Raw genomic sequence first — 22,042 nt, 5'->3', positions numbered from 1 at the left:
ATTTGGTTTCAAGCAGGGGCCGCGGAACCGGGGAGGGAGGGGGGGCTGCGTGTACTTCAGCCCCCACACTTTTTTTCCAAAACCGTGTACAAAACGTATACATTACCATCTGATTATGAATTTTCGCATGGTCAGCCCCCCCCCCCCCTTTCAAAACCGTTCCGCGGCCCCTGTGAAGTTGACGATTGGTCTGTTGCTTCGTAATTATTTAAGACATTTGAACTATTTTTCCCATGGAAAATTCACTCAAATATCTCGAGCGCTATAGTGTATTTATGTTTTCTCTTTTAAAAATTTCCACAATGTGTATTTTTCATCTTTCCGGTGTGGAGAAGGGATGGGATTTGAAATCGTTGTTGGAGCGGTCGTGGAGCGGAGAGAAAAAAAATCACCGCTCGCTACCGTTCACTATTTTCGATTTCGATAGTTTTTTTTTTTTACGTTTGCGATTTTTCCCCCAATTTTGTGAGCGAAATTCGACCCTCTTTCCCTTCCGCTCCACGACCGCTCCAACAACGCTTGGGCGGTGTGATCAGGTCTTTAATTCGTTGATCTAGGCCTACTATATTACAACGGATTTTTTTTCCATTTCAGTCTCCTCTTTTTCATTCCTCTTCATTTAAATATATTCATATAGATTATAAATATGTTTATTCATTATTATGTAGATATAGATACATAACTTATTTGCATCAATGTTACCAATATTATTACATGCATTAATGTTTTGTTATTATGACATATCATAAAGGAGATATGAAATATCTGGTGCAATTTGTCATCTTTTTTAATTTGCATTATATTATTACAATTTTCTGTTTGCTGTTTCATTTGCAGCTAGTATGTCATTTTAAATTAAAGGGGTGGTCCAGGCTGAAAATATTTATATCTTAATACACAGAGTAGAATTCACTGAGCAAAACGCTTAAAATTTCATCAAAATCGGATAACAAATAGTAAAGTTATTGAAGTTTAAAGTTTAGCAATATTTTGTAAAAAACAGTTGTCATGAATATTCATTAGGTGAGCTGATGATGTAACACCTCCACTTTCCGTTTTCTTATGTTATTACATAAAATCATATTTTTTCATTATTTTATACTTGTATGAATAATATGTCTCCCTTATAATGAAATAAGTTGCAGCAATGAATATCTAATGCACTAAATCGTTGTCAATCCAATTTTTCTAGTTCTTGGAGGAAAATTTTGAATAAACCTAATTTCATTATAATAAAATACAAATGAACAAGTGGAGATGTGACATCATCAGCCCACCTAATGAATATTCATGACGACTGTTTTAACAAAATATTACAAAACTTTAAAATTCAATAACTTTGCTATTTGTTGTCCGATTTTGACGAAATTTTTGGCATTTTGCTCAGTGAATTCTACTCTATTTATAGGCTATAAATACTTTCAGCCTGGACCACCCCTTTAAGTAAAATTTTTGGTAATAGATATATCATATCAAGTCAAAGTGCTCATTTCATATCATTGTTAACAGTTGAAACATATTTATGAATGAAATAAATGAATTTCGTATTTGAAATCTTTTACATGTTTATGTTTTGCCTAAAGCTTGTACAGAAAACTACACTCTGTGTGGACTTTTAATTACTGACAAGATTAAACTTGAAATGGAAATCGAGAATAAAGAATAGAGAAAACGAACTGTTTCTTTTGAAAATGAGTGCTGCTATATAATAGATGATACAATTGACGATAATTGATGGTGGTGGTGGTTGTGGTGATGCATGGACCTGGCCACTAATTACTGGGCATGTCGATTGTAACTCTTTGTAAGACGGGGCCATGGATGGGCTCACGGGCCTGATTCATTCCCATAGACTCGTGTGTTAAAGTGGCACTTAAAAAGAATTCTTAAAAAAATAAGTAGGAAATTCGAGGGTTGAATGTTTACTACCAGTGGATAGGATAAATGTCTGACATTCCATATCTGACCAGAAAAGGGTACCTCGACCGGCTCATTTTAAAAATCAATCAGCAATTACAAAGATTACACCTGACGGGACCAAATTCATCACTTGAGAGAGTAAAATGACCCTAATTCTTCCGCCAGTAAAAATATAGTTCAATAGTGGTGATACAATTATCTTTCCAATTTGGGAAAAGTTCAGTAGGTACCCTCCCTAGAATCAGTGTTAGATTGTCAGTCATATTCATTTTTGTCAATCAGCAATATCAAATTTAAAAATTGAGCAATAGGTTGGCTCGAATGAATATCTATGGCCTGCCAGTTGTGCTTAGGCCCGTGCAACCGGATAAACAGGCCTCGGCCGCTGATTGTGCAAACGCCGCGAAAAATTGCATGCGCGTCGAGCCGGATGTACAACGCGAGAAAAAAAAATATATATAAATACTTTACTTTTGATTAATTATGCAAATAAGCGCATAAAATTTGCGGTAAATATGTATTTTGCCTTTAACTAACTATAGATATGTAGCTAGTAAAATGTTATTTTTGTGAAAATATATTTTTTTTTTATATTTCTAACAAATATAGAAAAAAAATGTCAAAACTTTTAAATTTCCTATGTATTTTATCGGTTTTTATTTTCATGTATTTCTTTGTTTTTTAGAAACTTAGTATTCAATAATTCAGTTTAAACCAACAAAAATAAAAACAAATAATCATTCATTTATGATTTTTGGTTAAAAGCACAATTTGCATTGACTTTTTTACCAAAAATAACGGGTTTTTTTGCAATTTTGAATGTGACATACATGTACTTACAAAATGTTGCGTAATTTCGGAACCGCGTACCTGGGCGCCGCAAATTTGGCCTCAAATTTGATGCGGCAATTAGGCTTAAAAGTAAAAAGTCAAAGCGCTGCGCGGTCAAAAACTTTCGCACATCGGCGTAGAGAAGAAAAACTAGAGGGGGTGCTGGGTTTTTTTTTAGTATTTATCGAACCAAACCCACGCGAAAGGAGCAAGTACCCGACCAGATAAACGAGAAATATAGATAGCAAGTGGTCGGCATACAACAAGACCTCCATGGCGCGACCACATTTCTTTCCTCCTTTTTTTCAGCATAAAAAGAATCAATCCATACATTAGCAACAAACTAACTTAAAAGACATATATATCAGGAGTGTGAAACACACGAAACTTTCTAAATATCCAACTAACCGCACCAGACCTTCAGTCATAGAAAGGCAAGTTCACTTTATAATTCAAAGTTAACAACTAGTCCCGATTTGACACTATCCAATAACCAAAAACATATTGATACCAATATACATAATCAATGGACTGTTTGTACTCTTTGCCCGTAAACTAATACATTACTCGATATCCTATATAAATAAGGTTCCTGTAACATATTATTGTTCAGCATTACTGAACTATGCATCTGAACTACATGTATGTAACTATATGCATTTCTATAATGCATCTCAAGACTATCTAATTATTTTGGCACCCTTTTCAGTATTCCCTTTTTAACGTGAAATATTTTGTGTATGAGTATATATTTTATTTATGTCTTGGGAGCGGCATGTGTGGGGGCTCATGCCTTCGGGCAACAGTGATGAGTTTCGCCTTTGTGCCCCCTGACCCACATGCCCTTCCTGCATTTCTTTGCATGTTCATGTACTGTATTTTTTATTCTGATGTAATGTGTGTGTACTTTTTATATTGGTCAAATAAATAATAATAATAATATAATATTATAAGAAAAAAAGCAACAAAATCCTGAACCAGGATGGCGGTCTCCTGCGTTCATTAAGTATTATCATTATCATTGTTATTATTAAAAAAAAATCAAGTTTATGCTCACATCATTATTTTGTATTCATTATGTATTATGATTATATTTTTTGTTATGGATTATTTTGTATATTGCATATTGCATTATTTGAACGCAGAAATAAAAGCAATCAAGCAAACAAACCAAACCAAAAATAACTTTGTAAATAAGCCCGAAAGTGTATAAAGATATAAATACATTGAAGTATCAAATGGATACACTGCTTCTTTCATGAACAAAAATAACTTTGAAAAAGCCTGAAAGAAGCATAATAGACATGGTAAATGCATCTACAAGTAAACACTGCATGGTTTACTGTCGAAAAGTACTGATACAATAGCAAATTAGCATCCCTATACCAGTTTACAGCGTAAAAGCAACCCGAGACGCATTGTAATAAATAATCAGAAAAACCAATCAATCTCCATCTTTATGGGCCACGTTCCACAAATTTAGTTGAGTAGAAATCAGTGTAAGGTAGTTTACATGCACGAGGAGGAAGGAATCCAGGAATTGATCCGATCAGTCACAACTATGGACGGCCAGCAACGTCGAACTCTCTTTATAATTATGCAGGCTTGATCAAAATATTTTCTAACTATGATGTATGGTCATGATTCATTATTTTCTTTGAAATTCACTGTGCTTCTCTATGTTTACAAAGGTGTGAAAATTTCCTGTCGAAAAAAATTTACGACACTGATGGATTTCCATATAACGCTACAATTGGATTAACTCTTTGTGACGCGGGGCCCTGGTTTTTAGCTTTTTCAGATAATATATGACGCGCTGTCGATCCCATTATGTAGGCATTATGATCTGCTTACTCTTATTCTGAATCGACGCAAGTCATGAATGTTCATATTGGGGTCCGGAAAAATAATTTCGCGATCCACATACAGAGGAGTAGGTCCATGCTCTAAAAGGAGCTCTAACCTACAACGACGTCATTTGATTGATTGTTACTACACTTTACCGGTCGATAGGTTTCTACCAAATATTTTAGGTACAGCCATGAAGATGAAGGTTAACATGTCAACAATTGCAAGAATCTTGAAGGTCGCATCATATGACGACAAACAGTCGGCAATCAATCCTGTAAGAACGAGAGAAAAAAATTGATACAACATTGGTATATGAGGATAAGGTTGATGCTTTATGGAAGTATGGCCTATGGTGGCGATTTTATGTTATGGAGGGGGGAAGTGGGGAGATCAAGCGAAGTTTACTGCCTAGGTCAATTTCAAGGTGACAATCATATTTAGTTTCTGCCTCACCCACCTCATTTAAGACTGAATTCGCCCCTCACCAAACATTTTATATATATATTATAATATTATACGTCTGAATCAGCCCCTTACCAGACATATTTATATATTATAATATTAGGTCATACCTGCTGAGTAGCCACCAAGGAAAGCACCCAAGCCAGAAACAAAATACATAACTCCGATGATCAACGGAACGTTTTCGTTTGAAACAGTGCTCTTTATAACAAGTGGTCCTAGAACGGCCCTTCCCGCGATTGAAAGACCACTAAAACATGACATCATTAGCGAAACGAAGTAATAAGATAGGAAGCCATCACATGCCATGGAAGCAACGTTAATAACCGACAATATTAGGTACATGTTGGTAGGATCAAAGAGCCTGTTGGTTAAAACACCGGATGATATCCTTCCAGAAAGATTTCCGATAGCCGCACTTAAGGCTATGAAAACTGTGTTTCGTTCTGACGTTCTTTGGAGTGCTTTTGGTAAAAGGAAAGCATGCCAGCCGGTGTAAATGAACTCTAGCATGCAATAAGAGAGAATGACAAAAACTAAAAGTGGGTTGGAGTAAAACTCCGTGCTTCTCCACCCCTCAACTAATTTTCTTGTTAAACCATTACTTTGAAGGTTACTGCACTTTGTAGATGGTTCATCATCATGGTCGTCGTCATCGATCGGTGTTATTTTAAGGTCCCTGCGCGTGAGATCTTGCTTCGTTTGAGAACACTGATCATGCTGATGAACTTCCTTGTGGGTGTCGCCGTTTTCAGAATCATTATTATCATTATCCAACCTTGGTACTGAGTCTTGATCGAATCGATCTTCTGAACCATGGACTCTTTGATAGAGTCCCATCTCTGACGTAATGTCCGATTGACTTCTTCCATCACCACCATCGTATTGCGCATGGTCTCTTGGATCCATGGACGCCTTGATGGTCATACCACATGGTATTAGATGCGTGGTAAGTGCGCCGAGGAATAGTAGAACGTCCCGCCAACTGTAGACATCAAGCAGCCCTGTGGCTAGGAGAGGTACGAGGGTCATACCGACTGGGTATCCACACGTCGATAAGGAGTACAGAAGCTTGAAGTTTTCACCAGCAAGTCTATTTAACTCCTTTAAGCAAGTCATCCACATGATGCTGGTTCCGATTCCTGTAAATATATACAAGCCTATTATTTTCATAATAAGACCATGCAACATTCAATTAACTAATAAATTAATGGGATACACTTAACCACATTTTAATAGCCCTATACAACACTCCAACGTCTTAGGACTTATTGTAACCATTGTAATTTTATTTTTCCCAAAATTATTTTTTGTTTTCTCTTCATCATATCTTCTATGTGGGCTGTGGCGTACCGTGGGTCGAGGCATGGGGCACCAGCAAAAATTTTGAGTCTCTTAGTGGCCGCGCGAAGCGCGCTCAATTGCGAGGTAGGCTATACTGACCTAATAGAGACATTTAAAGGAATGTGCTATTAAACGGATGTGTATCTCACTTATCAAATCATGCGAAGCGCGAGTTAATTTTTTTTATATTCAGACCAGAAAAAGTGACATTTTAAGGACTGTTTTTAGGAATCCACGAAGAACAGAATATCACCAATCTATACTGCCAACGTAAGCGCGGACGGGAAATGTTTTCTATTCAGACCTTAAAATGGGGCAATCATGAAATAGAAGAATTATGTCACTTTATAAAACAATATAATAACTCGAAGTATGAGGAAATATATTTGGTGTATATTGACTTGAAAACGGAATATTTTTTGGTACAACAGATAAGCAAATAATGTTTCATAAAGTTATGAAAAATATTTCCTATGCATAATATAATATACCTAATATGATATAATATGGTATAATATACAACGATTTCTTCTTCCAGTTTTTTTTCCAGCCGATTGGGGAGGGGGGTGGGTGGGCACGTGCCCCATCCCCGTAGTATGTATGTAGGCCTACTCCTGCTTCCTAACTTTAACTTTCTGACATGATGTCAGCCATTAGATCGGATGCTAGAGCTTATGATCAGGTGCTGGAGCTATAGCTCGAATTGGTTTATCATTATAGTGTACAGTTTCGTACTAAAAGTATATAGGCCCTATTCATAAATTATCTTACTGGGCACATTGGCTTACAAGATTTCTTTAAGTCCTAATGTACATGTTTAGCTCCTGTGAGTCGTGTGGAAGGTCCTTGGATTGACAGTAAGGTAACGTGACGATACTGTCATTAAAGGTTGTAATGATTGATGACACACACAAAATATGTTTATATGTTATTTTTGCAATTCCATCCGAATTTAATCCTTTTCTTTCTATAAACTCCTCAAAAAAGTTTGGAAATCTGACTGTGATCGATAATCCTTTAATTTTAGAAAATATCAATGTTTAATTATTATCAATGAATAGATCATTCAATTCTCTTTGAAATGATTCCCCTACATGATATGATTATGGTTCACTTCATGATTATGGTTCAGATGGAGGTGTAGGGGAAGGCGGGGTAAGTTGAGCATAGGGGCAAGTTGAGCCACCAGCCCCAGGCCAATAATGAATGAGTCAGACATTGTGGTGGTGTCATGTATTGATGACCCATAGCATAACCCCTAACCCCACCATATTGTTTTCAACTTTGAAACAAAAAGTAGTTTTTTTAGAGGGAAAAATATGAATTTCAGCCAAAAAAGTAAAAAAGAGTGTGAAATAGATAAGTGCTTTATAAACACACACGTCTTTAAATATAATAAAGACATGATAACAACATTATTAGTCCAGGTATGGATCTTCATTCTTGTCATAGTCTTTTATATGATGGATGCATAATAAATGTGTGGATACAAAATTATCGCACTAAGTTCGGACTGGGGTAAGTTGAGCCAAACAGCATGGGGCAAGTTGAGCCATGGTAATTCCTATGGTAATGTATCTTAAAAAACAAACAAACCATAAAAATCAATTGAAATGCTGGCTGAAAGGAGCAAATTTACATGAATGCTCTTTTCCTTTTAAAGGATGTTAGTATTCATAGAGAATTAGCAAGTGAAAAGACTTTAAACAAAAAATTGACATGCTGGTTCTCCCCTCATACATTTTGTACATAGTTTTTGTGGCTCAACTTACCCCAGAAGGTGGCTCAAACTTACCCCATATATGGGGCAAGTTGAGCCATTTGACATCGTTTTTTTCAAAGGTCACTATGACTTTCGGTGTGGGGATAGAAAGTTATATATAGGTGGAAAATATTTCAGAAGAATTAAATTTCAAGGCAAGGTACTTATTTCGACAAGATTATTAATCATATCAATTCTAACATGCAAAAAGCAAAAACTGTCACAACTTACCCCGCCTTCCCCTATAGTGCCTTGAATACTGTAATTATGTTTCTATGCATTTGTTTGTCATATCTGTTCATGAATATTTGTAATTTGACATTTTCAGCTTGTGCTGCTGGTCAATTTTTATGTGCATATATACCAATAACTAAATAAAATAAATAAATGAAATGTTTGGCAAGGTCAAAATTCAAAAGTTGCAAAATGACACAATAAGGTCACTGTTATTTTTTCCGTGGTGATGAGGAGTTTCTCAGCCGTTTCTTTTGTTTTCATGCAACGTAACATCAACATAAACATGGAATCAAACACACCTCTGCACAAGCAAACACATTACAAATAAAAAAAAATTCATGGGTATTTCAAATCATGACTCAGACCATACATAAACCACAACAAAACATAAAAAATGAAGAAGCAGGGGCTTGATTTGTATGGATTTTCATCTCTATTGACACAGACAAAAGAATCGTGTTCTGTATTATTGACCCTTCATGACTATTGCTTCTCGTTTTGCAGATTTTCAATAAAGACCTCATCCAACACTTTTGAATCCTGCTCTTTTTGTGATGACATGATCACAACAAGCATGGTATCATTTTAAAGAGAATTATATGACATTTTGAATGGTGTCAAATTATGCATTGTGTAATATTTGGAGTTGGGAGAAATTAATGGCCAAACTCAGATATCCAAACTTTTTTGAGGGGTTTATATTCATGACCTACCCATAAGAGCAAACAAGATGAATGCTACTGCGTTTGTAGTTACAAATGCCATAAGTACAACGGCACAGGACTTCAGCATGGCGCCTATCAACAGAAACAACCTAATTTGATTCCATCGGGTGTTGACGACTCCAATTACTGGGGCTGAAAGAAAAATGAAACGTTATATAAAAGAAAGATTGTACGGGATAAGGCTTTACCCACATCGGGACCTTTGAAGAGTTTCATTATTATGTATAGGTCTTTCTGTTATATAACAGCTCTCCTGGTGACAGGAAGGTAGAAGATTTTCGTCCAGGAGCGCTTCTAAGCTTCGTAGGAGACTTAAATTGATGTTTTATCGCTCACTAATAATTTGTAACTTTTTCTTGTTGCCTGGGGGTGAAAGATCATTTGTTCACTCATCATCTAAGTTAGGGAATAGCCTCCCTCAAAACATCAAACAGTGCTTGACCTCTGAAACTTTCAAACATTACCTCAAAACATTTCTGTTCAATTTTTCTTGATTTCTTTTATAATTTCCTAAAAAGCGCCTTGAGCACTCTACGGAGTGGATTTGGCGCGGTATAAGTCTAATTATTATTATTAAATCATTCTTTTTCCGATTTTCACTGTGGCCTCATGCACACATTGTGAACATTGCCATATCCCGAATAAAGGCAGGCCTATATTGATGGTAGGGGCTTTGTTAAAGGCAGCAACCACTATTATAGCATTGGCTATAGCCACTTAATACTATAAACCATATTGTAAATCCTTATGAAAAGTCAAAATTGTGCCCATCAGCTTATTTAAATAATTCGTCGATTGGGAGGCAAAATCATAAATCAACATTCCAAAGGCGCTCGATTACACAAAACAAACAAACACACCATGGACCTATCCACAGAGGACAGAAGCGTAGCTAGGATTTTTCAAAAGGGGGCAAATTCGTCCGCCAAAAAAATCTGACAAGCCCCCCCCCAAAAAAAAAAAAATAAATAAATAAATAAAGGACATTTCGCACCAGAAAAAAAATTGACAAGCAAAATGAATAAATAAAAAAAAAAGGTTTTCAAGTTCATAGAAGGGATCAGTTGTGACTCGTCAGGGGGGGGGCAGTCTGCCCCCCATAGGTACGCTAGTGACGGAGGATGATTCTACTGTTACTGGGGGTGCTGAACATTGTCAACAGCACCCCCAGTAACAATAGATAATCCTTCGTGGATAGGACCATGAAACACACACACAAATAAATAAATATATATATATATATCATATACATGTATATTATATTATACATACATTGGTTACAATGGTTTGCTTCATTTTATGAATATATGATTTTATATATATATATATATATATATATATATATATATATATATATATATATATATATATATAAAATTATATATTCATAAAATGAACAATAGATAATCCTTCGTGGATAGGACCATGAAACACACACACAAATAAATAAATATATATATATATATCATATACATGTATATTATATTATATTATACATACATTGGTTACAATGGTTTGCTTCATTTTATGAATATATAATTTTATATATATATATATATATATATATATATATATATATATATATATATATATATATATATATATATATATATATATACACATATATATATATATATATATATAAAATTATATATTCATAAAATGAAGCAAACCATTGTAACCAAAAGTTCATTTTAGACACCTCCAACCTTATTTCTTTAAGTTTTTTTCATTTAATTAAAAGGGGTTTACATTTCATATCATACTTATTTCTCCACAATTTCCCCAGGCATGACAAGGGATAACAGGAAAAATAAAGCCAATTATTTCATGCGAATCACTACTACATGTAAAGCAGATACTCTCGCGATGGTTTAGGTGTGTGGGAGGGGGTGGGGGCAGTTGCGGTCAAGGGAGTGTTTTTCAGGGAAATAAGGTTAGAGAAATGAAAAAGATATCTTCAAATCAATCTTCTAGCTAATTAAAAGGCCATGCACTCTTCATGATTAACGTCTACTTTACTCCATATATAACAATTTCCAAATTTTACGCAAATCCTTTTTCACAAACTTTATAAAGTAAGTGGTGCTCACTCAAGTGGAAAGATTTGTCGATAATCATATCGTCATACGCTTAAATGTATGTACAAATGTATCCTTTTATATAGGAATATTTCAAAGTGTAAACTTTTTTTATAAGCACTGTATAGAAAGAAACGGAAAAAATAAAACAGTAGAAAAAACAGGGGCAAATGGCCAAACTGTGGTTCACAAGAAATGGGTTTTGGGGATTTTTTGATATGCGTGTTTTAAAAAAAAAGACCGAAGTGATATATAAAACCGACTAGATTTAACAATGATTGACAATTACGATTACTCATAGTGTCAAATTGAGTGGCAAAATTTGCAATTTGATTTTCGAGGTTCTTATTTACACTAGCTTGAATATGAATTTGAATACTGATTTTTAATCGTGATCGCATTTCAGACGAGACTTGATTTTTGATAGTTGATAGTTTGATAGTATAATACAAAAATGCTTACAAAATACAGGATTAATCCCGAATTATATATGATTTTATTATATAAACCTTTTAATACAGTCAGACAGACACCTACGTTGAGTTATGTCCGCGTTGCGTCAAAACATTTTTTTCTGCGGCCTTCCCGTAGTAGTAAGCAGTGGAAATATAAATGATTTCTCCATCCAAGAAAACAGATAAATATATGAGAAATGATTGGATAGAAGGTGAAGGAAGAATAAAACAACAAAAGTAATTAAACATAGGCCTAAAGTGTTTGTGTGACTGTAGCCTAACCTTTACAAGGGAGGGATATTCTCGGAGAAGATGTGTGGGGGCATTTGCCTATAATTTGATCTTGGAAGTAATTATCTAGGGAACGGAGCCTTGACGACATAGGAGATACTATATCTTGCCATGTCGACATAATAAGCTTATTATGTCGACATGGGGATTGGGAATATGGGGATAATTCTTTTCCTTGGGGCCGACTGCCCTTTGGGATATTGTTATAAAACCAAATGGTCATCATTCGACCTTTTGACCTCTCGATAACATTTGATCTCATTATATCCTGATCATAATTTTACACACACCGCGGACTATCGGACCCGCGGACTAACTGACCCGTGGACTATCGGACCCGCGGACTAACGGACCCGCGGACTATCGGACGTGGACTATCGGGTTGTTACCATAATTCAATTCAATTCAACTTTATTCAATTCCAATATAAAAAACATTTAACAACACATAATAAAAAATGCAATTCAAGATAAAATAAAGTAATTCAATGGTATATACATGCATATTGAATAGAAAAAAAGTATTGAAATTAGGTATAGCTGTAAAAGACCAAAGAGGTCTTGTCAAGACAGTTCCCTTAATAACATAAGATTTGATCAATTAATAAAAGCGGAGAACAAATTCAGTGAATACTCAGTAAATAAAAATGAATCGCGTCTTGTACCAAAACAAACCCAGAACAAACATACATGAAAAGGGAAGGAGAAAATGGAAAGCAGAGGAGGGGGGGGGGGGTGAAAGTAAAAAGGAGACCAAAAAAATCCTTTAGAATTCAACGAGAGTCACGTTTGATCAAATATAGCTTTAGATTGTGTTTAAATCTGTTATAAAATGAAATTGAGGTTATACATGTAGGGAGTGAATTCCAGATTGTAGGAGCATGGTGCCTACATGAATAAAAAGCAAATTCTGTATTCAGATTCCATCTGTGGTATTGGTATTTTAAGCTAACTATTCGCATTCACTGATAACTCCGGTCTCCGGATCAATTACTTGATAATAACAACTGCAGGTTTCAGTTTTATTTTTCTCATTTCCAACTAAACAGAAGACAAAATCCATCATAAATACAGCCGAAATACAGTTAGAACAATTGAAATGTAATAAAGAACATGTAACACTATATATAAATATATATATATATTCATCTAAATTATACATTTGAAACTTAATATGGATCATGAAATATTTGTGGCTGAAAATAATATGCTGAAAATGGAGAGGTCCACTGTGAAGCTGTGCTTGTAAATCGTGGACCCCTCAAAACAAATTATTCATTAATATTGAATTACATAATTAAAATTATGATAGTGGCAAAAAGAGGGGAAGAAAGATGTGAAATAAAAAATAACGTGCATGAACTGAGTAATTTACGAATAACAAGGAGAGACGATGAGGAGAACATATTCACAGGTCAACTCGAATCCAGATTTTTCATTATATTTTTCATCTATTACTCTTGTCACATATACTCTACTCGTAATATTTACCAATCGTTTAATTTCTTATATGCAACGCATGTCCACCTACCGCCCCACCCCCCCCCCCCCCGAAAATAGAAAATCAATGGAAGGTCTCTTAAACCATGTATATCCTCACTTAGTCTGCTCTTCTTTTCAATGGTGACTCCAGGTAAACTGTCTGACAATATTAATAAGCCAATATCAATAAGTCAGGTAGCTGGTCGAGTCAAAGACTCTTATCAGATGTACGGGAAAGGCGTGGTAAGTTGAGCATAGGGGCAAGTTGAGCCACCACCCTCAGGCCAATAATTAATGAGTCCGACATTGTGGTGGTGTTATGTATTGATGACCCATTACATTACCCCTAACCCCACCACATTGTTTTGAAATTTGAAGCAAAAATAATTTTAGAGGGAAAAATACAAATTTCAGCCAAAAAAGTATTAAAAAGGTGCGAAATAGATAAGTGGTTTTTACCCACACACGTCTTTAAATATAATAAAGAAATAAGAACAATATTGTTAGTCCAGGTATGGATTTACGGTCTTTTACATGATGGATGCATAAGAAATGTGTGGATGTGAAAATATCGCATTAAGTTTGGACTGGGGTAATTTGAGCCAGCCAACATGGGGCAAGTTGAGCCATAGTCATTCTTATTGTAATGTATAATAATAATTTTTAAAAAACCTTAAAAGCCATTGATATGCAGGCAGAAAGGAGCAAAATCACATGACAGTTCTTTTACTTTTAGAAGATGTTAGTATTTATAGAGAATTAGCAAGTGAAGAGACTTTAAATAAAAAAATGTCATGCTGATTCTTCCCTCATACATTTGGTAGGGGAAGGCGGGGTAAGTTGTGACAGTTTTTGCTTTTTGCATGTTAGAATTGATATGATTAATAATCTTGTCGAAATAAGTACCTTGCCTTGAAATTTAATTCTTCTGAAATATTTTCCACCTATATATAACTGTCTATCCCCACACTGGAAGTAATCGTGACCTTTGAAAAAAACGATGTCAAATGGCTCAACTTGCCCCATATATGGGGTAAGTTTGAGCCACCTTCTGGGGTAAGTTGAGCCACAAAAACTATGTACAAAATGTATGAGGGGAGAACCAGCATGTCAATTTTTTGTTTAAAGTCTTTTCACTTGCCAATTCTCTATAAATAATAACATCCTTTAAAAGGAAAAGAGCATTCATGTAAATTTGCTCCTTTCAGCCAGCATTTCAATTGATTTTTATGGTTTGTTTGTTTTTTAAGATACATTACCATAGGAATTACCATGGCTCAACTTGCCCCATGCTGTTTGGCTCAACTTACCCCAGTCCGAACTTAGTGCGATAATTTTGTATCCACACATTTATTATGCATCCATCATATAAAAGACTATGACAAGAATGAAGATCCATACCTGGACTAATAATGTTGTTATCAAGTCTTAATTATATTCAAAGACGTGTGTGTTTATAAAGCACTTATCTATTTCACACTCTTTTTTACTTTTATGGCTGAAATTCATGTTTTTCCCTCTAAAAAACTACTTTCTGTTTCAAAGTTAAAAACAATGTGGTGGGGATAGGGGTTATGCTATGGGTCATCAATACATGATACCACCAAAATGTCTGACTCATTCATTATTGGCCTGGGGCTGGTGGCTCAACTTGCCCCTATGCTAAACTTACCCCGCCTTCCCCTACATAGTTTTTGTGGCTCAACTTACCCTAGAAGGTGGCACGGATGGGGCAAGTTGAGCCATTTGACATCGTTTTTTTTTCAAAGGTCACAATGACTTTCAGTGTAGGGGGTAGAAAGTTATATACAGTGCGTATCAAAAAAAGTTTACACTTTGAAAAAGCCCTGGGAATTTAAAAATATACAACATGTGGGTAATATTTTCACATACAATCCTGGGTTTGGGTCTCATCTATCCAATGAAAGTAAAAGTTTTGACAGAATGTTACACTTGAGCGAGCACTGTCCACTTTTGTAAAGCTCGCAGAAATCTGTGCGCAGAAATGATCGTTTGTACGCTGTGTCAAGGGGAAAGGGTGAAATCAAACTTACCCTGCGAAACATTTCTCATACATTTCCCTTGCACCTTTAGTCAATTGAAATAAAACGGATTAATTCATACATTTTAACAATTTTGCCACCCAAATTGCAATTTTAACACTTAGTATACACAACTTTTACCCTTTTTGTGCCTGCTGGATCTGAGGACATAACTGAATCTGAACCACTAAAGTTTGTATCAGACATCTCTAGCATTTTTTTCACTAAGTTTTTGTCATTTTAAGCATGTTAAGTGGGTTTACATTTAATTTTTTATTTAACACTTGTTTCTCCACACTTTTCCCAAGCTTGACAATGATTGACAAAATGAAAATCGAGCCTAAGCCATGTCATGTAAATCACAGCTCAGTGTAAAGCAAATATCGTCCCGATGGCCTTGGTGTGTGGGGGAGTGGGATGGGGCGCAATGCACTCCTCGAAGTGGTTTGGGCAAAGAAACAAGTTAAATAGGTAAAAGATATCTTCAAATCAATTTTACTAGCTAATTTGCGCGTGTTATTCATGATTAAGGTCTACTTTTATTCACATAACTATTTCAAAGTTCTGCGCAAATCATTTTTCACTGACTTTTCAAAAGTAAGTGGTGCTCACTCAAGCGGAAATATTTTTCGACAGTTTTATCGTCATTTGCTTAAATGGACCTGTACCGATGTTTAAATGTGGAAAAATCTTCAGGATATTATAAATGTATGATTTTACAGGATTTTTTTCTAAGTGTAAACTTTTTTTGATACGCACTGTATAGGTGAAAAATATTTCCCAAGAATCAAATCTAAAGGCTAGGTACTTATTTCTATAAAATACTACAAGTCATATCAATTCTAACATGAAAAATGCAAAAAGTTACCCCGCCTTCCCCTAATGTCCTTAACCTTTTTCTTTTCATTAAGAACTCGTACTTTGTTGTGTTTCAAACATCAAACATCACAGGAAAATCATTGGCAGAACATGTTCCATAACCTCAAATCAACAACTGCCATTCTTTCAAGTCAATGTTGGGCAATAACTATAAATCTAGGTCAAGTTGACACCAGAATATCCTTGATATCGAAGTATTGTATTGTATTCTATTCGAAGCACTGTCAATCTTTTATGTGTTTTCAAGCATATTCACGTCAACAATTCGCATTCACTAATAACTCGAGGTCAACTTTGATAATAATAACAGCTTCAGGTCAACTTGAATCCAAATTTTCCATTATGTACTCAAATGCACACCCTCCAACAACTTGAAAAAACAAAAATGTTAAATGAGTTAACGTAGTTGTTTTAAAGTAGGAATAATAACTTCAAGTCAATATTCGCATTCACTGATAACTCCAGGTCAATCATAAATAATACGTGTTGCCCGGCAATGGATAGTTTCTAGACGATCACTTACAGGTCAGACGGGCCTAACTACACAACTGGCAGGCCAAAAATATTCATTCGACCCAATTGCTAAATTTTGAAATTTGATATTGCTGATTGACAAAAATGAATGAATATGATTGATAATCTAACACTGATTCTATAGGGAGGGTACCTAATGAACTTCCTTTTTCAAAATTGGAAAGATATATCACTACTTTGGAACTATTTTTTTTACTGGCGGAAGAATTAGGGTAATTTTACTCTCAAGTGATGAATTTGATCTTGTCTGTTGTAGTCTTAGCTTATACGGCGCGTGTCATTCAGTAGTGATAAATTTGATCTTGTCAGATGTAGTCTTCATAAATGCCGATTTATTTTTAAAATGAGCCGGTCGAGGTACCCTTTTCTGGTCAGATATGGAATGTCAGACATATATCCTGTCCACTGGTAGTAAACATTCAACCCTCGAATTTCCTCCTTATTTTTTATGATTTTTTTTAAGTGCCACTTTAGCACACGAGACTATGGGAAATGAATTAGGCCTGTGATACCTACATTACGGTTATAAAGGAACCAGGCCGGGAGGGACAGATCTAAAGATTTGTACAAAGTAAAGATTGGTGCTGACGTAAGGCCTGAGGGCAGTGAAGTCAACATAAGTATTCTGTTAACACGGGAAATGACTTGACAGTTTATCATAAAGGTGGCACCCAAGTATTTGACTTTATAAGACCTCAATTTGATTGTGACTTGTATGATAATATGGAACCCCCCGGGGGCACTTTTGATGAGTGGATACCATGCGCGACCAAAAAAAAAAACACGTAATAAGGATATCTTTTTCTAGATAGGGCACGTTACGTACGTAACGTAATAAGTGTGTCAAAAACACTACAATGAAAAAAAGGTACATATTTCGCTAGGAAAACTACGTGTTTATGGTCCAATTTGCAAGGGTATAAAAAAATACTTTAAACATGATGTACTTTTTGCCCAAACACTACGTGTTTAGGGTCCGATTTGGGGGTGGTACCAATTAAGCCCATGAAGGTAAAACCGACGTCCGTGACATAACAATTAAGATATCGTTGTACTTGTTTAGGGGGTCATTTCAGGGAATACTTGTCAAGGGTAGGGGAAGGTGGGGTAAGTTGTGACACTTTTTGGATTTGCATGTTAGAATTGATAGGACTAATAATCTTGTAGAAATAAATACCTTATATTTAATTCCTGGGAAATATTGTTCACCTATATATATATATATATAACATTCTATCCCCACACTGAAAGTCATTGTCACCTTTGAAAAACTTTCCCCATTTGTGGGGTAAGTTGTGCCACCTTCTGGGGTAAGCTGAGCCACAAAAACAAATGTACAAAATGTATGAGGGAAGAAACAGCTTGTCACTTTTTTTATTTAAAGTCTTTTCGCTTGCTAATTCTTTATAAATACTAACATCCTCTAAAGGTAAAAGAACTGTCATGCGAGTTTGCTCCTGTCTGCCTGCATATCAACATTTTTAATGTTTGTTTTTTATTATACATTACCATAAGAATAGCCATGGCTCAACTCGTCCCACGTTGGCTGGCTCAAATTACCCCAGTCCGAACTTAATGCGATATTTTCACATTAACACATTTCTTATGCATTCATCATGTAAAAGACTATTACAGAAATGAGAATCCATACCTGGACTAACAATATTGTTCTTATTTCTTTATTATATTTAAAGACGTGTGTGGGTAAAAAGCACTGATCTATTTCAAACCCTTTTTTTTAATACTCTTTGCTGAATTTTTCTAGTTTTCCCTCTAAAAAAGTACTTTTTGTTTCAAAGTTTAAAACAATGTGGTGGGGTTAAGGGTTATGTAATGGGTCATCAATACATAACACCACCACAATGTCTGACTCATTCATTATTGGCCTGGAGGTGGTGGCTCAACTTGCCCCCTATGCTAAACTTACTCCGCCTTCCCCTAACGTTTTGTTTTCAATCACTTGTGAAGGGGTGCATTTTCAGAACATGGAAATACTTGTTTAGGTGCTTTTTGAAACCCATGGTCATGCATCGTATCCACTCGTCAATGGACTGCCCCCCCCCCCGTTGAAGTCCACAATGTCTCTTTTTTGGCTGCCGTGATTCTCATGACCTTAGTAGTTGTAAAAAAATCTCCTTGAAATCATATTATTGTGTGCTTTCAAGATTTTTAATATATTTTCTGACCCTTTTTAATCACTTAAACTTACATGAATGGAGAGCGATCATCAACATTTGGTGTCTGACGAGTTATGAGATATGACAACTTTCCTTCACTAGTCTTGATTGGCTAAGAAGCACATGTTTATAATTGTTACAATTCAAATCAATTTATTTTTAATTCTTCAACATAATACAAATAAGGACAAGATAGATTGATTCAATTTAAATAAAAGCATGAACAAAATTCAATATTGAAAAAAAAGATAAACATATTCGATAAGTGATTTAAATATAAATTAACATACATGTCAAGTTTAAATCAATATAATCAATATCATTAAATATAATTAAATCAATACAATTATATATCATAAGAAGAATGGAGGGGTCCACTGAAAAGCAAAGCTTGTAGAATGTGAACCCCTCAATGTTACAATGGTAACTGTCCGATAAATATACTTCTTTTGATAAAACCTTCGACAAGTTCTCGGTCAGATTTGTTCGAAGTATTATATACTTGAAAAAAAGTAATTAGCCCATATATAGACTAGACTATAATACCTCGGTCACATTTGCTCTACGCCAGCCGCACGGCGAGTCGAAAACAGCCGATTTAACATAGTTTTTGTAATAACATACATGGTAAAACATGGATAACGGCTGTGTTCGACTCGCCGCACGGATGCCGTAGAGCATATGTGACCGAGGTATAAACTCTTAACGAGGATTTGTCAAAATAAATAACTAATGTGTTTTAGCTGTTGATGAATATTTTGTCTGACCGACAAAAGTGGTACAAATCAACCAATTACTGGTTAGAATCTGCCAGAATTTTGTTTTAATATTGTCCATTCACATTTTGGTTACTTCGACCGACTTCGACAATCAATTATAAGAGCGTGCCTACCTGTTAGGAAATAAAACGCAATGATGAGTCCAATTTCTATACCCATTTCTGCAGAAGTTGTCTGAAGTGAATTGGACATATCGCTGACCAGTACGCCAATGACCTTAACCGTTCCAATATGTAAACTTGATAAAAGAAACATGGTCAAAACTAAAGAGATACAAGCAGGGCTAACAGACATGAGACAATCCATTTTGAATCACTCCACCCTTACACTCTAACTGCAATGCTGTTTATAGGCCTGTATACGTGTATAACGTATATTTCATTCTCGCCACCCACATATTAAAGATCAAGTCCACCCCAGAAAAATGTTGATTTGAATAAATAGAGAAAAATCAAACTAGCATACTAGCATTCCTTAAAAAGCTGTGTGCGCTATGAACGCCTAGCTTAGCCGGGTAATATAGGAGCGCCTTGAGCACCTGACAAGTTGGATAATGTGCGCAATATAAATACCCTATATTATTATAATAATTATTATACTGGTGAAAATATCATCAACATCGGATGTAAAGTAAGGAAGTTATGGTATTTTGAATTTTCGCTATTTTTCACAAAACAGTGATACGCACAATTTAGTGACATGCAAATGAGTCAGTCGATGATGTCCATCACTCACAATTTCTTTTGTTTTTTATTGTTTGAATTATACAATATTTCATTTTTTTCAGATTTGACAATGAGGATAAACTCGACTGAACCATATAGTATTCAACAATGCTAATTCCACGTGTTCAGGGAGGAATTAATCAGAGAAAACTAGAATATTTCATATTTCATATAACAAAATACAAAAGAAATAGTGAGTGGGTGACATCACCAGTCTCCTCATTTGCATACCGACCACGATGTGAATAGAAGTGTTTTGTGAAATTGAGCGAAACTTTAAAATGTCATAACTTTCTTAAATTATTTTACATCCGATTTTGATGAAATTTTCAATGTTATGCTTGTTGGATTTTCTCTTTTTATTCAAACCAAATTTTTGTTGAGTGGACTTGTCCTTTAAACGTTTCGATTTCGTTCTTTTATCTAATGTTTCTTTTATCAGTTTTCACTGTGGCCTCAGGCACACATTGTGAACCTTGGCATATCACATATAAATGCATATTATTGGTAGATCTAGTATAAAGGTATTTTGTTGGTAAATCTAGTACAAAGGTTATTGTTGGTAGGTCACGTATAAAGATATATTGTTGGTAAATCACGCATAAAGGTATATTGTTGGTAGGGGCCTTATTCAAGACAGCAACCACTATAGAATAGGCTATAGACACTTCATAGAAATCATATTGTAAGTCCTAATGAAAAAAAAATGATAGAATTCGCGCCAAGTCCAAATCATGAATATCGTCCAGCTTATTCGTCGATTGCTGGGAGGCAAAATCATGAATCAACATTCCAAAGGCGCTCGACAAAACCAACAAACCCACTCTCACACACACACACACTCACCCTCACACACATGTACACAGACATATAGATTACATACATGTTTATGCATTCATTATGATAATAATAATAAACTGGTGCTTATGACCCCGGACATCAACCCTATAGGACAAGTACTGCCTATAGGGCCCTAGGATATCCACCCCGGACATCCATCCCCGGACATTCACTCCCGTCATCCACTCCCGGACATCTACACCCCAGACATCCACCCCCGGACATCCACTCCCGGGCGCGCGTTTCCGTTTTACACCCTGGCGAAGGCATTTTCCGGAAAAGTAGCCAAAAAGCGACTAGTGAAGAGTCTACGTCTACGTTTGTTTACATTATCAGCTGGGCGCGCGATCCAAAGTCCGCACCGAAGTTATGCGCAGAACATAAATTTGCAAAGTGCAGCTGAGCTTATACTTTCCAGGTTCAATACGAATGTATGCCTTGATCATTTGCCTTGCCGATTTGCTGATGTCTGTCTTTCTCTCTATCTGTCTATATATCTATCTCTCAAATTCTATCTCTATCTATCTATGTAACTGCAGTATCTATCTATCTGATAATCTTCTCTGTCTCTTTCATTGTTTATCTAACATCTATCTATCTATCTCAAATTCTCTCTCTCTCTCTAT

General features: G+C 35.4%; 1 protein-coding gene across 2 annotated transcripts; it reads right to left on the bottom strand.

Annotated features, from left to right (window-relative positions):
* Positions 1-4,527: 4,527 nt before the first annotated feature.
* Positions 4,528-20,210, bottom strand: LOC121422985 (monocarboxylate transporter 11-like). Of its 2 annotated transcripts, none has more exons than XM_041618249.1 (4): positions 19,965-20,210; positions 9,121-9,264; positions 5,175-6,206; positions 4,528-4,874 (listed from the first exon to the last, which is right to left on the bottom strand). In XM_041618249.1, exons 1-4 carry the CDS (start codon positions 20,155-20,157, stop codon positions 4,744-4,746), a joined length of 1,500 nt encoding a protein of 499 aa, XP_041474183.1. In that variant the 5' UTR covers positions 20,158-20,210; the 3' UTR covers positions 4,528-4,743. The 2 variants fall into 2 exon arrangements, with proteins under 2 accessions (XP_041474183.1, XP_041474184.1); XM_041618250.1 differs by having other exon boundaries at positions 5,670-6,206.
* Between the last annotated feature and the right edge of the window lie 1,832 nt (positions 20,211-22,042).

Source organism: Lytechinus variegatus, chromosome 10, assembly GCF_018143015.1.
Source record: "Lytechinus variegatus isolate NC3 chromosome 10, Lvar_3.0, whole genome shotgun sequence".
Lineage (NCBI taxonomy): Eukaryota > Metazoa > Echinodermata > Echinoidea > Temnopleuroida > Toxopneustidae > Lytechinus > Lytechinus variegatus.
Note: the sequence above shows the minus strand (reverse complement) of the source record. Positions and strands in the feature narration are given on the sequence as shown.

What these genes read in the sequence shown, in the direction of transcription:
- LOC121422985 (XM_041618249.1), bottom strand. Translation starts at nt 20,157, where the DNA reads ATGGATTGTCTCATGTCTGTTAGCCCTGCTTGTATCTCTTTAGTTTTG. An exon ending in TGCGTTTTATTTCCTAACAG is followed by an intron (nt 9,265 to 19,964) that starts GTAGGCACGCTC and finishes TTTTTCTTTCAG; the next exon opens with CCCCAGTAATTGGAGTCGTC. An exon ending in CATCTTGTTTGCTCTTATGG is followed by an intron (nt 6,207 to 9,120) that starts GTAGGTCATGAA and finishes ATATATTTACAG; the next exon opens with GAATCGGAACCAGCATCATG.